This window comes from Esox lucius, chromosome 13, assembly GCF_011004845.1.
Source record: "Esox lucius isolate fEsoLuc1 chromosome 13, fEsoLuc1.pri, whole genome shotgun sequence".
Taxonomy (NCBI): domain Eukaryota; kingdom Metazoa; phylum Chordata; class Actinopteri; order Esociformes; family Esocidae; genus Esox; species Esox lucius.
In genome coordinates this window covers 15,207,793-15,223,493 of record NC_047581.1, presented here as the reverse complement: position 1 = coordinate 15,223,493, position 15,701 = coordinate 15,207,793, and the positions used below count along the sequence as shown (strand labels likewise).

At 41.9% G+C, this 15,701-nt stretch overlaps 1 protein-coding gene across 1 annotated transcript in view; it reads right to left on the bottom strand.

Moving 5' to 3' along the window:
* The window catches only part of rimbp2 (RIMS binding protein 2), a 111,959-nt gene extending 96,469 nt beyond the window's left edge, over positions 1–15,490 (bottom strand). Inside the window, exons 1-2 of the mRNA XM_034296399.1 lie at positions 15,461–15,490; positions 15,194–15,346 (exon numbers count right to left, since the gene is read on the bottom strand). Coding sequence (XP_034152290.1) covers positions 15,194–15,346; positions 15,461–15,463 — 156 coding nt within the window. The 5' untranslated portion in view covers positions 15,464–15,490. The remainder of the gene's footprint in view (positions 1–15,193; positions 15,347–15,460) is intronic.
* Positions 15,491–15,701: the final 211 nt, after the last annotated feature.

The window sequence follows — 15,701 nt, the reverse complement described above, 5'->3', positions numbered from 1 at the left end:
AAATAGGGACCATTCAATAAAATGCTAATTTGCCGGTTCCCTCACAACACCACAATAACAATAAAATTAACTAAAGGAAATATATGATCATAAAAACAAGGTCAAAACAGTAATAAAGACAGTAAAGTGAATGAAGGGTGATAACAGAGTACACTGTCAAATCCAGTGTTTGCAGCAATTAGATGTGTATCAGGTGAGGATGTTGGGATGTCTGTGTTCAAGAATTGAACTCCTGGCCACAATGACGCAGCTCTACTGTGAGCGACTTATCACCCTGCGCTTCCCTTGGTTACGTTCAGATACAAACAGATCCGTTCAGTCTAACACCAGGCAAGTCATATCAAGGTAAAACAGCACCACAAACGCATTCAACCTAATACTTACAAACCCACACAAGCATAAGTTGCCAAAGTAGTAAAATAACATCCTCTCTCCATGTCGGACCACTTAGCAGGCGATGTTGATAGCGGTAGCTAAACGTATTGTTACTGCCAAGCCAGTGGAGCTAGCTCAAAATAATAATGCCCCTGTTAATTATTCACGACTTCAGTGAGGTGGAATCAGATGCGGCTACCGTGTCATAGGCTTGAAGCATTGTAACTGGACTCCAGGACGGGCCGCTCGGGAAAGGCCATCTCTAATGAGAGTGGGGGACTTGCCTACACCGCTGGAACACTGTGTGGCTTCATAGTAAAGAGCTGGGAACAGAAACACCATGGTGTTGGGACGCCAGCAGTTTGGCTGTTTGCATGGCACATTTCCTCCCAGTGTTCAGAGAAGGATGGTTCAGTAGGTCAGTCTGTATTGAGCAGCTCACCCTAAAGTGCTGCTGGCAGTTCAGCCAGCCCAGTGTCAGTGTCACTCCATCCCCTGCCCTGATATTTGTGGAAATGGCCAGAAGTTGTCCATGACAAAGCCGTCCTCTGGCAGTCCACACTAATGCCTTGGTGCTATCTGACTGTCTGACCACCTTTCTGTCTGTCTGTCTGCCTGTCTGCCCGCCTGACTGCTGCTCATGGGAACAGGCAGGGATATTTTTATCTTCTCGTCCTCAGCTGCACATCGCCGTCCCGAGGCCAATGGGCAATTAGTGTTTGTTTCTCCTGGCAGGAGGCAGCTCGCTAACCTCCATAATACAAACGGACATCTGGACCCAGGCTGTTCATACCCGGCCCAATGCCCCATACCGCATGCCCCATGCCCCATACCCCAGTCAGACAGCCGCACAGGTCTGACTGAAACCCCACAGGGACTGGACTGGTCCTCCCTCTCACTCAGCTGTCTGTCTGTGGACAGTGTATCAGTACTGTACAGTTTCAACCCAGGGTGGCTCATTCCCCGTTTTTTATCTCTGCATAGCCTTAAGATAAAATGTGTCCCTTTTACAAAAGGTCTGTGTCTTTTCATTGTTAATGAAATATGCATGCAGTGGATACACTCATGGGAAATTAAATCTGGTTGGTGACATGTTCATACAGTGCCCTCCATAAGTATTGGGACAGTACCGTCAAAATTGCTATTGTTGTCGCAAAAAATATGAAAATACAATGAAAAGATGAATATGAGGCAAAGGTACAGACTGCCACCTTATTCCTGGCTGTTTCAACACATACAGTTTTACTCATAGGTTTGCATACCCTGATGGAAATGGTTAAATTCTGGCACTGATTTTGAAAATATGACTGATCATGCAAGGAAACTATCTTTTATGTAAGGATATTGATCATATGAAGCAGTTTATTATCACTTAGTTGTTTGGCTACTTTATAAATTATAATTATAACAGAAATCACCCAAATGGTTTCCCACACCTGTGGCTTTTGAAATTGCAATTAGTGTCTGTGTATAAATAGTCAGAGTTTGTTAGCTCTCACGTGGATGCATTGAGCAGGCTAGATACTGAGCCATGGGGAGCAGAAAAGAACTGTCAAAAGACCTGCATAACAAGCTAATAGAACTTAAGATGGAAAAGTATATAAAAATATATCCAAAGCCTTGCAAATGCAAGACTGTTCAGCACTGTTCAATCATTTATTATGAAGTGGAAAATTCAGGGATCTCTTGATAGCAAGCCAAGGTCAGGTAGACCAAGAAAGATTTCAGCCAAAACTGCCAGGAGAATTATTCAGGATACAAAGAAAAACCTACAGATAACCTCAGGATAAATATAGACTGCACTGGAGAAAGACAGTGTGGTTGTTTCAAGGAGGACAATACGACGATCATTTAAAAAAAATTAGCTGCATGGTCGAGTTGCCAGAAAGAAGCCTTTACTGTGCCAATGCCACAAAAAAACCCAGTTACAATATGCCCGACAACACCTTGACACGCCTCACAGCTTCTGGCACACTGTAATTTGGAGTGGTCACACCCATAAGCGATATGTTTAGAGAGGGGTCAACAAGGCCTATAGTGAACAGAATACCATCCCCACTGTGAAGCATGGTGGTGGCTCACTGATGTTTTGAGGGTGTGTTAGGTCTAAAGACACGGATGGGACACTCTTGGACTTTCCAGCATGACAATGACCCTAAGCACAAGGCCAAGTTGACCATGTATCGCGAGATCTTGGCCAACAACCTCCTTCCCTCAGTAAGAGCATTGAAGATGGGTCGAGGCTGGGTCTTCCAGCATGACAACGACCCGAAACACACAGCCAGGGTAACTAAGAAGTGGCTCCGTAAGAAGCAAATCAAGGTCCTGGAGTGGCCTATCCAGTCTCCAGACCTGAACCCAATAGAAAATATTTGGAGGGAGCTGAAAGTCTGTATGTGTGAAGGATGTGTGAAGCGGTCCAGTTGTGAAAACTTTCTGACACAGATGCAAACTCCTGATCAGCATCAAAAACTGAATTTGCCAAAAGGTAAAGAGATCAGCAAGTACAGTTTTGGAACAGAGTTTTAGGGGCAGATGGGATGAAGGTGAACCTTTATCAAAGGGATGGGAAGGCAAAAGGAACTATAGTGCACACATGGTTTACCCAGAGATTTGTACAAATGCACACATCATAAATGAGGACCCGGGAACTTAGATACACAGTGGATGTGGTGGTGGACTTGAGGAAATGCCCCCCATCAGCACCTTCTTGAGATCGAGGGCAAAGATTTGAGCTTGACTGAATCATTCATATTTCTAGGGTTTTCCTGCAATTTCAGGAGGGAGGATAACATCACAGTGATCGCTACGAAGGTACCCCAGTGGAATTACTTTCTGCAACTGCTGAATAAAAAAAGAAATGGGGCTTTACGTATCAATCACTGAGTCCATCCTTACTTCCTCCATCACCGTCTGGTGCCGCTACCTGAAGAGTTTCTTTCCCTGTGATGTGTGCCTCAGCCATCTGTCCCACAGAGACTAATAAGACTGCTCACCACTTCAAACCCCCTCCGCAGTGCTAACTATACTGCGTACACAACTCATCTTCCTGCATCTCGACTCCATTTATTGGAACTGTAAATATGTAAAACTGTTATCCATGTTTATCACATACTCATTACATACGCAGAGCTCATATCCTATTGGCCAAAGGTCCAAGCACATGTACCGCTTCAGTATGGGTTAAAATCCGGCCCAGTGGTCTTTCAGAATATCCTCTTTTCCCAATGCCTCTGACCATACACAGTATATACCAAAATAATAATATAAGTAGTAAATAAAATAACTGAAAGTTTTCTAGATCAAATCCCTGAGCCTGTTTGCCTGGCAGTGTCCCCATTCTCAAAGGGTGCCTCAGGAAGCGTGTGATCTGCAAAAATACACATTTCCAAAAATGTACATAATCGACCTTGTACACATGTGACATAGGCCAAATATAAGCAGGCACCTAACTATGAATTATCATAACAGTGTCAGAGAATTGATGCTGTATACTAAGTTGTTGTGGTGAAATTGGCAAGGGTTATGGAGGATTAGGTAGACAGCTTTGTGGAGATTTGTTGGATTAATTTTACTCAATTTTAAGAAGAATTACAGTCTAAATGATTAGTACTGCATTTATTGTCAATAATATGAATCCATTAAATTGGAATGTGGATTAGCTTAATATCTCAGAAATAAAATTATTTTTCAACAACAAAAAATTCAGGAATGTTATTCTCATCTATTTCTAAAAACACAAGTACTTTTTGACTTGGAATGACCCACAAGCCAAAAATATGAATCTTAAAACGAGATAAGAGCATCTACTGAACTACTAAAATTGCAAATGTAAGTAGAGTAGCTGACTATATCTAGCTCAAACCTCCATAAAATATCTCACAGATTCTTTCTTACTTCAGATTTAATTAAAACCAAAAAAGGACTGTGAAATTCCATCAGGTGCTGAGTAACATCTAACAATGACGTTATAGGTAGGGGTGAGAAATAGTCGAATTGTCGACATTTCGACAAGGATGGCATTTATCGCCTAATTAATCTAATTTTCGAAAGTTATAAAAAAATGTATTACCCATTGACACTTGGTGGCAGTAATGACGGGTTATTTTTATAGACTAAGCAAATCTGGCTAACGGCCAGGTACAGGAAATGATGGCGGTTAGCGAAACCATACATGTGTATCCTGGCAACATCTGTACCGGCTGAATGGGTTTTCTCGGCTGCGGCACTGATAGTCTACAGTCCACGTGCTCCAGGAGTAAACGAGAAGGCTTACGTGGTCTGTAGACTATCAGGGCCGCAGCCGAAAAACCCTTTCAGTCGGTACAGATGTTGCCAGGATGCACAGGTATGCATGTTAATTTTTCGAAACAAGAATAAATAGTCATATGAAATATGGACATTGCCTAATGATTCTTTACATTTTTGTTAAGATCTTGCATCTATGGAAGCGCTAGCCAAATTTAGTTAGTTTTTTGTTCATTCATTATATATATATATATATATATATATATATATATATATATATATATATATATATATATATATATATATATATATAACTATATATATTCCTGTTAAGCTTCCTTCCAAGCATATTGTTTATTCGCTGTAACTTGAACGTATCGGGATTGTTGGATTTAATACAGATTGTAACGTAACTGTTAGTATATATTAGCCTAATATACTTTTACGGGACTGGATATAAACATTTGCTGTCTAGATCTTATACATTTTGTACTTTGTTGCTATAGCCAGAAAACATTGATACAAAGACGTTAGCTATGTAAGGCAATTCATATATATCTCTGCGCTAATTCATGAGAGACAATGCGCGTTTTTTCTTCTAAGTTCTGCTGTTATAGCATTTCTGAATCATGTCTATAATATTGTTTATATTAAAAGGTTATTGCGGTTGTTAACTACATTTTTAAATAGCCTAACACTTTGAATTTAGTGCATAACATTACAATTTACCTTTTTTTTCTCCATTTAGTACCTCTTATTTGGCACGAGTGGGTGGGGGCGACTATTCAACTATTCGATGAAAGAAGCATTTGTCATGCACATCCCTAGTTATAGGATACATTATAAAGTATGCATCGAAAAAGCTTATAAAAACATGCCAGGGTAAACCTTACATAAAAAGTAATGTGAATGTACTGTACTTCTTTCATTGCTCTAAAACATTACACCCTAGCAGAGTGGTCAGATCAAGCAAGTTGAGCCAAGAAGAGACAGAGAGAAATAGAGATTGAGCACGCAAAGATAAGCTTTTTCATTACAATGCAAATCCTGGCTCTAATCGCTGCTGCCTCCGCTGGATTCTGGCCAGACGCCAGAGACCAACATAATCATTCACCTCCTCTGGCCTGGCGTGATGTGATGTGCCACCTCTAGGGGACACTACAGGCTGTCCAAACTATAGCTGTCCCCATCATCCTCTATACTGTGACTTCAGCCCTGGTCAGACAGACATACAGTGTCTGTGTTCCAGCAGACAGAGAGCCAGACAGACAGAATAACCTGACTTCTACAACCTAGTGATAATCTTCATGAATCCAACCAAATTCAAATGTCTGTCTGTCTGCTGGAAAACAGACTATGTAACTGAGCCCAGACATTTTCAAAACAAGATCACATGCATGTTGACAAACCACAGAAGATGGTGTTATTACCAACAAGTTCAGTCAAATGTTGGGTGGCACATTAAGATTCAGGTTAAAGATTATTTTCTCTTCTTGATCCCTTCCTGTTGCAGTTACACATTTTAGGGCTCCCTGCACTTTCACTCTTCAACTGAACTCATGTTCACCATAGTGATCCCTGCCAGCTATAAAGCATACACCTTAGATGTTCCCACTGCTCCTTAGACTAATCTCCTCTCTTTTCCATTGCATTCAGGCACTATGTTCTCTTTAAGACAATCAATGACCTGACTACAACAAAATGACACTGACTGAGCAGCAGCACCAATAGCAGCCAGTAGACCACACCAGACCACACCACAAGACCACCATACAACACCATAAGACCACCAGACCACACCACAAGACCACACCAAAAGACCACCAGACCACACCACAAGACAATACCACAAGACCACTAGACCAAACCACAGTACAACACCACAAGACAATACCACAAGACCACTAGACCAAACCACAATATAACACCACAAGACCATACCACACCACCAGACAAAACCACCAGACCAAACCACAATACAACACCACAAGACCATACCACAATACAACACCAAAAGACCACCAGACCAAACCACGAGACCACACCACAAGACCACAATACAACACCACAAGACAATACCACACCACCAGACAAAACCACAAGACAACCAGACCAAACCACGATACAACACCACAAGACCACCCGACCAAACCATAACAGAACACCATAAGACCATACCACAAACCACCAGACCAAACCACAATACAACACCACAAGACCATACCACACCACCAGATGAAACCACATGACCACCAGACCAAACCACAATACAACACCACAAGATGACCCCACCAGACAAAATCATAAAACCCAAGACCAAACCACAATACAACACCACCAGACCACATCACCAGACCACACCTCTAGACCACACCACCAGACCACATCACCAGACCACACCTCTAGACCACACCACCAGACCACATCACCAGACCACCATATTACCATCCCACCAGACAAAACCACAAGACCACCAGACCAAACCACAATATAACACCAACAGACCACATCACCAGACCACCATATTACCATCCCACACCACCAGACAACACAACTAGAATACGCCAAAAGAACCCACACCATGCCATCAGACTAAACCAATAAATCAATAGACCACACCACTAGACCAGACCACTGCATCAAACATGGCTCATCACCCAAAGTAGAGTACCTACTGTGAATCATGGTGGTGGCAGCATCATGCTATGAGGCATCTTATTTTCAGTGGGATTAGGGGCTAGGATAGAGTGACCAATGAAAAACTGTGCAAACCCTGTTGCCTTCAGTCAGAAAAATTAACTTAAAGAATTTAACCTTCTGACACTACAATCAACCAAGGAATTACTTGCAATAAGAACAATCAATGTCTTTAATGGCACAGCCAGAGCCTAGACCTCAATCCTACAGAAAATATTTGGACAGACCTAAAGAAGGCTGTGCAGGGGAGCTTTAACTCTTCTGGAATGAAGAGTGGAATAATACTGCAAAATCCAGGTGCGCTAGGTTGGTAGAGACTACGATTTAATGATTTATTGCTGTAATCCCAGTAAGAGATGAGCTAACCACTGGACTACACTGCAGTTTGAGACAGCAAGCGCATTTTGTATATACAAACATTCAAGCACATGTGTTAATGGATTTATTAAGTCTATGCTTGTGCCAATCAACATAATTTTGCTAATAACAGCTATCAACAGCAATCATTTACCCAAGTTCTATCATAGAACTGAACTGAATGGCTTAAAATCATAGTCTAACAACAACCATCAATGCCGTAGCATTATTGAATAATAAAAAACATCAATGCATGTGATCGTAAATTACATCCCTCCATAGTAGCTTAGTAACCATTTCATCGCAATCAGATTAATGTGGAAATGCATTTAGATCTTCCTTGAGTTATACAAACACACAATGAAAACATCAAATATAGCAACATGTGGAAAAATACACAAAGTATAGCCTAATCTCGATGGACCTTCGTGGATTTGAGATATCAAGCTTTGGATAAAAAAAGTTTTGGGCTGACTGGTGTGCCATGCACATTTTCCATATTATGTGTGTGTATCGTATCGTTCCGGCTTTGTCCGCCTATTCTGTTTTGGAGGCTTTTCACCTCACTTTACTTTGGCCTTGCCCAGTCAGTTTTTTGACGTGCTTTGAGTTGGGAAATAAAAACCCTTACCACATTTCCTGTGTCTGTCTCCACGACGGATTCAATAATGTATTCACTAATTGCATTTGGACCACTACAGGTTCATCAGGACCAAGTGAGCTGAACAAACATGTGGCTGTGGGAATTAACCTTTTGAACCTGCACACTGACCTGCATTCACTGTTGAGATCTGTGACTAGATCTGTGGCTAGAAATGTTTACTGTAAAACAGAATTTTTAGATATGGCTACTGTGGTTAAAATGGCAAGTTTACTACAACATTGGAGCAAGCATTATTTGCCTGGCTAACCATGCTTGCCTGTCTATTGTATATGGTACATGAGAAGTGTTTTTTGATCAGTCTTTAAATGCAAATTCAGATACTGTACTGTTATTACTAAACAGTGGAGTCCACCAGATTTAATGGAAAGTTGAGAAAGCATGAATTTGCATGTCAAAATGAAATTTTCACTGAATGTTTTTTATTTCTACTGGTAGATGTTTGTTGATGTTGGTGTTTTGGTAAATCTTTTGGTAAAACTGTGAAAGTAGCCTACTCAGCATGTACAAAACCTGAGTGTTTACAGTGTAGTTCGACTGCTGTAATCCAATGAGGAAACAGTTAAACAACATGAATTTGCATGTCCAAGGTAAATAATAATTGGGAAAAGTTATTTCTATTGTGAAGTAATATTATTGTTTGTTGGCATGGTATAAGTGCAATAAAAGTGCCTGCAACAGACAGAAATTTGAATGTTTTTTCCATTAAATCGGTTGTAGCAACACACTTTTTTATAGCTGCTTTTCATTTGTACAGCTCTGCAAAGAACACCATGTTACTCCACAAACCATTGTCTTGAAAAGTTTCTATTTTGTTTTTCTAAACAGTATGTTGAGCATATTCTACAATTGATCTTTTGACAGTCTATACAGTATCTCAATAATTTCAGCTTCCACTGCGAAATTCTAATTTCCTCATTCTGGATTGTGTTTAGAAGATGTTGTATAATTGTATTGTTTTTGACACACATGTATTATTGTTAACATTAGTAATAAGTACATTAAAGTAGTTGAAAGATGATGTAATTCCCCTTTGAGGAAATCCGTCCGAGATTTGTCCCAACCAGTCCCAAAACACATTCTGTGTAGCCCTCTGACTGGACATCCCCAGATCAACTCCAAATGAATCAATAATGAACGGGTTCGGGCCAGATCCCTGTGGTGATGTGGATCTCGTCCACTCTGCACGCTCACACATGCACACACACGCAAACACACAACCACTGTCCCTCCCTAAGGTCTGGCGCCGGCCGGCTAGTGGCTACCACAAGACGCACAGCTAAACTGCTAAGCTAATGACAGCTGGCACAACATGTGCACTAAAATCTCATCTACATGCTATGTGCTCTGGGGCAGAGTGTTACACAAAAATGTCTGCAAACTGTATATGTACACATGTGATTGCATGTGTGTGTATACTGTGATAAATGGACACGCACACACGAACGTGTATCTGGTAGCTTAGTATAGTGTGGAGAGGAATTACAAGTCATAGATAAACCGACTTTGTGTGTAGGTACTGTAAATAAATACGCTCCCATATGTAGGAAAAGCCCTGTATTTGCTTTTTTGCAGCAGCAGGGGAAGAGAACAGAAAAATCGCATGCTAGGGTTACACATCAGACAGGCAAACAGCAACAATGATGGGGGTGAAGATGATGATGATGATGATGATTATGCACTTTCACTCTTCTGTCCGCAATAGTCATCTTCACAGAGCCGCTTTCCCAGACAGAGAAGATGCAGTTGTGTAATCCTGGACATGTACCCTGCTGTTCATATCACTAATACCTCCCACAGTGGCAGGAAGGCCCGGTCACATGCCGCGGCCGGGCCGGGCCAGCCCTGCACAGCGGTGGCATTATGAGGCTCCAGCTGTTACTACAGCCTCTGCTCAGTCATCAGTAAGAGAGCAGTTAGCGCCACGCTCCTCACCCACGCTCCTCTCCCACGCTCCTCTCCCACGCTTCTCTCCCACGCTCCTCACCCACGCTCTCCCAATGAGGGGCCAGTCCGTCCCATGCTTCGGCATCAACCTCATTCAGCACAGCCCCAGCTGTTACGAAGGCGCCGTACTTTACACCACCCACCACAGCACCTTCAACAGCACGGGAGGAGCACAAAACCCCTGCGCACCAAAGTAATGACTCTATGGTGGCGGAGTAAGCAGGACAGAGCCGGTACACTTAGAGAGCTGCTCTGTGCTCCGGTGCTGTCGGCTTCTTCGGCTGCAATAGGCTGCATGATATATCTCTGGCACGGTCAACCATTTTATTTCGCTCCGATTGGAAGCACCACAGTGCCTCTGGCAACGCTGTGGTTTTATCACGGAGACAGGGACACATGGCATATTGCAATAGGATTGTACCCAGACTAACCATTCCCCCCCATTATCTCAGTGGGAGAATATTGTTGTTATTTTTGCCTGTTTTGTTTCTGTTAGTACTCTACATAGTTTGGATTAAAGCAGCTCAATATCAGTTCAGAGATGGTAACTGGGAAAATAGATGACCACGTCTCCTTGCCAAGGTGTGGCTGGCTGGGCGGGGGGACTCTCTCACGCCCCAGGTGATTGTTGGAGAGTGACAGCCCTAATTATGGGACCTCTTCAGAGAAGCGACCTTGGGAGGCCGACATAATTCACTCACAACAGAGAAGCAAAGAGACACTCTCACATGCAGACACACTAACATACAATTCTTCGTCAATTTTCTTTCACCAAGATCAATGCTGAAAGCATGCTCAGCACTAAATGATTCGCTGAGAAGAAAGATCAATGCCATCCCAATAAAGTTTTGTCCTCTAACGATCAACTTGCAGCCTGTTTTGACGTAATTTAATGAGTCAGTACAAATGAAATGCTTGAGATCTTATCCCTTAATCATTCAACATGACTCCAAATAAAACATTCAGTCAATAAATATTCCATTACATCAGACCCATAAAAGGTTCTCTAATTACCATATAAAATAAATCTACTCACTGACACTACATCCTCCATTAACAACACACTGTAGCATGTTCCCCATTAATGTCATCCACAAACAATACAGTAGGTTCCCGATTTACATCATCCATACACTAGCACTATGTTTCCCATTTTCAAAAACCACAGGCAACCATGTCCTCCATTAACATTATCCCCATGAATGTCATCCACACACTAACACCATGTTCCATACTAATAGAATGTGTCAAATAACACTATGTTCCCGATTTACATCATCTGGACACTAACACCATGTTCCATACTAATAGAATGTGTCAAATAACACTATGTTCCCAATATATCATCCACACACTAACACAATGTTTACGATTTACATCATCCACATACTAACACAATGTTCCCCATTTACATCATCCACACACTATGTTCCCCATTTACATCATCCACACACTATGTTCCCCATTTACATCATCCGGACACTAACACTACATTACCTATTTACCTCATCCACACACTAATATTATGTTCCCCATTAACATCATCCACACACTAACACCATATTTCCCATTTACCTCATCCATGGACTACGACTATGTTCTCCATTAACATCATCCACACAGTAACACTTCCCAATGAACATCATACAGTAACAATATGTTCCCCACACTATGTTCTCCATTAACATCATCCAAACACAAACACTATGCATCTCTTTAAATCCTCCAGTCATTAACACTGTGTTCCCTAATGATTACTTTCCCCTACTAATACACACAGGTAACTAAATCTTCAACTTCCCCAGTACACTAACACAATACGTCTTACCTAGCATATTAGCAGCAAAATTTACCAGGACAAACAACATTGATGAGCTTCTAATTGACCACTCTCCTTACACACTACCATCCCTGAAGTCTTCACTACCGCACCTTTCAAATACTAACATCCTAAAGTCCAGCGCACAGGGTTTGTATAGGACCTCCTTCCAGATCCTCTCCTGACACGCTAAAGCTATGGCACTGTACATTCTCCTCTGACTGATAAGATTGTGTGGTCCTGCTGGAACATTCTGCTATTTCTCTCCTGGTCTCGGCACCACGTACTCCACAGAGCGATCCATCCAGAGCACTGCAGAGCAGCTGAGCTAAGACCAGAGACACGTTATGATCCTCTTTCCTCCAGCAGCACTGTGCTTCAGCAGCATAAAGCCAGTACAGTGGAGCCTGTAGAGAAGAACAGAAGGGGGTTTGCCAGTACCTCACAAGCTGCAGTCCTGTCTCTCTTGTTGTAAAGGTGGAGGCAGCAGTCCTGTCACTCCATGCCCCTGTTGTTGTAAAGGTGGAGGAAGTAGTCCTGTGTCATATGTCCCTGTTTTGGAGGAGGAGACAATATTCCTGTGTCTCTGTGTCCCTATTGCTGTAAAGGTAGAGCCAGTAGTATCCTACTGTATCAGACCATTCGCTGGCGGTGGAACCAGGATGATGGCCGTGACAGGGAAGCAGTTGGTTGGTTGGGGCTGTGTGTCCACTGCAGCTTAAAATGGTACATCAGCGCGCACCGCGGCGGCAGAGAGCGGCACAGCCATGCAGCGCAGAGAGAGACAGCGTGAGAGCATTTTTTAGCTCACACTACCATGGCTGGGCAGCAGAGCAGACACATAAAAATGCACGCATCTATACGCGCCCCCCCGTCTCTCTCTGTCTCTCTCGCTCAAACACGCGCGCGCACACACGTCCACACAAACCCACTTACCCACACAGATGCAGGCAGCAGAGGTGCAGAAGCAGTGCAGCGCACGGCAGAACTGAAGTAGCTCTCTCTCCGGGATGTCTTTCAGTCTCTGCTTTAAATAACAGTTGTTCTTTCTCTCTCTTCGTATTCACTCTCTCCAACTAGAGAGAATGAGTACGTCCATTTGCCTTTTTACCACCTTCTTACAGCGGACAGCCAGCCCACCCCCCCACAGCTGATTAGAAACCATGATTGAAGCTGACAAGGTCAAATAAGGGTCTGTTCGACTGTCGTCTCCCACCGCTCTTTTCCACCTGCTCTGTTTTTCATATTACAATTCTTTTGCAAGCTGACTCCGGGACTCTGCCCATCCTCCTCATGGGTCATTACGCTTAAGAGAATCCCTAGAGGCCCACTCTCATTGTACAGTAGGCACGACCAATCGGCTACGTCAAACACAGGCAAGAAAATTTCCCATCCAATCCCAGTTCGGGAAATCAAGCGCAGAAGGGTCTTAAAGGGGATTATTCGTTCAGTCCTAGGTTTTTCCCTGTTGGGAGATGGTGGGGCTGGGGCTGCCCCATCTGGTTGTCTGTGGTAGTGCACTCTGTAAGGGAGGAGGAGAAAGAACAGAGCCCCAAAAAGACACGCTCTCCTCTGCTCGGTTGTCTAGCAACCACAGCAGCTCTTTTCCCTTAGTGGTTAGTGCCCTCCCTCGCCCTCCAGCAGGATCCTTTCTGCAAACCCAACTGAGAGTCTCCATTGCTGTTTAACCCTCTGGCACTATGACATCACACACCATTGATGTCAATTTCTGCCCAATCAAAAAGGAGGAGCGGAGCACTGACTATTAAGGCAAACACATACCTTATCATAATGCACATTACAGGTTTATATATTTTGGCAAATTAATTATAATTTTTGTTCCGTTTCATACATTTCAGATACATATGTAAGAATGATGGTGTCATATCTCTGCAGTAACATTAGAAAGGCCAAGGCGAGACATTTTGATTTCAAACTTGTTTTAAAATGTAAATATATCAAAATAACGTTAATGGTGATTGCAGACGTTTTTTTGAACAGCAAGAAATTGTAAAAACAAATAACCAATAATAATAAATGAAGGACTTACGGTGCAGAGTGAGGTCTATTACTAATATAAACTACATATCCTTTAAAGACAAACAACTGTACTCTTGATGAAACCACAGCTCACTGAAATAGTTATCTTATTATAACAAGAAGGGGACATCAAGGCATGGGCTCAGGAACTATGTAGTTATACCAAGATAGCTATGTTGTTAATAACTAGATATGCTTTCGTAAAAAATACTATGCTGTTAATGCAAGATAACATTATGTCTCGTTCGTTGGTTTACAGAGCACACTGAACATTTATAATGATGGTTAGATCATGTATGGCTATGTTTATTTGTTTCACAAGTTGGCAGAGACAAGGCTACAAAATCATGTAAAAGGGACAACTATTATTTTGCTCGGTTGTTATCTGTCTTTGTGATTTTCTACCATTTATACTCCCACCAATGTCATTGTCTGGATAACATGTTTGATCTTATGGATGACACATTCTTTCTGTTTATGCATATTCCAACTTCCATCACTCAAACATCTTGTGTAGGCTATTCATTCCTCACAACCACTGTTGTACCAAGTTAACATATTTAGCTTCATAAATCATGATGACTTCGTTTTGGGGAACACGGTTTAATAGGTTTAAAAGTTTTGCAGTGATTTTGCCAGTGAAAGATTATCAGTGAAAGAGAACAATTTTTATATTGAAACGGCATATAATATTCAAAAAATATAATTCCATCAGTATACCAGAAAAGGGCAGCATTTAGTTTTAATAAATTGGCATAATTTTAAAGAAGCAAAAAAGTTTGTATATGACATATAATCTGGAATCCAATATTGCAATAGCAATATAATACAAACTATTTGATGAGGTTTATAATTGAAAAAACTTTTTTGTATTTTACTCCATTATGCTGCCGCAGTTAATATATTCTTTTAGCCATTTTAAAACCCATTATTTTGACTGGTAGGCTGGGTAATATTCCCAACACGGTAATGGGCCCTGTTAAGCCTCATTCCCTGGAGAACTATACCACTTCAATCAGTGCTTGGTTGCTAGAAAAGGATCCACTCACCTTGTCCTTGTCCCTCATGAGAGTGAACTTGGTCTTAGTTGTGTCTGACCACTGTCTCTGGCTCCAAAGCTCTCCCTTCGGGGACTGGGAGGGTTTCAGTTTCTCCACCTTACAGCAACCACCTTTCTGCCCTTTTTGACCACCCATTGTCTCCTGTGTGACACACACACTACCATCAACTACAACCATAGAGACTACACTCCATATTATACATTTAACATTGCATATTCATTTTGGATCTCTCACTGAATTTCGAAAAAGACCTACCATAGCAGTGCTGTCCTCATGTTTTCCTAAAAGCTCTGACCGTGGTCAGAAGCCACTGATGATGTCACAACAGCATGCTGAGATTATTAATATGTTTTCTGGGGCGTTACATAATGCTGGATGTTGGATTATTTGTTAGCGCACAGAAAAGACTGCAAACAGAACACTAGCTCACACACATACAGTAAGCCTTCAAAAATAAAACTAATAATAACTGCTGAAATGTGTTTTCCATAACATT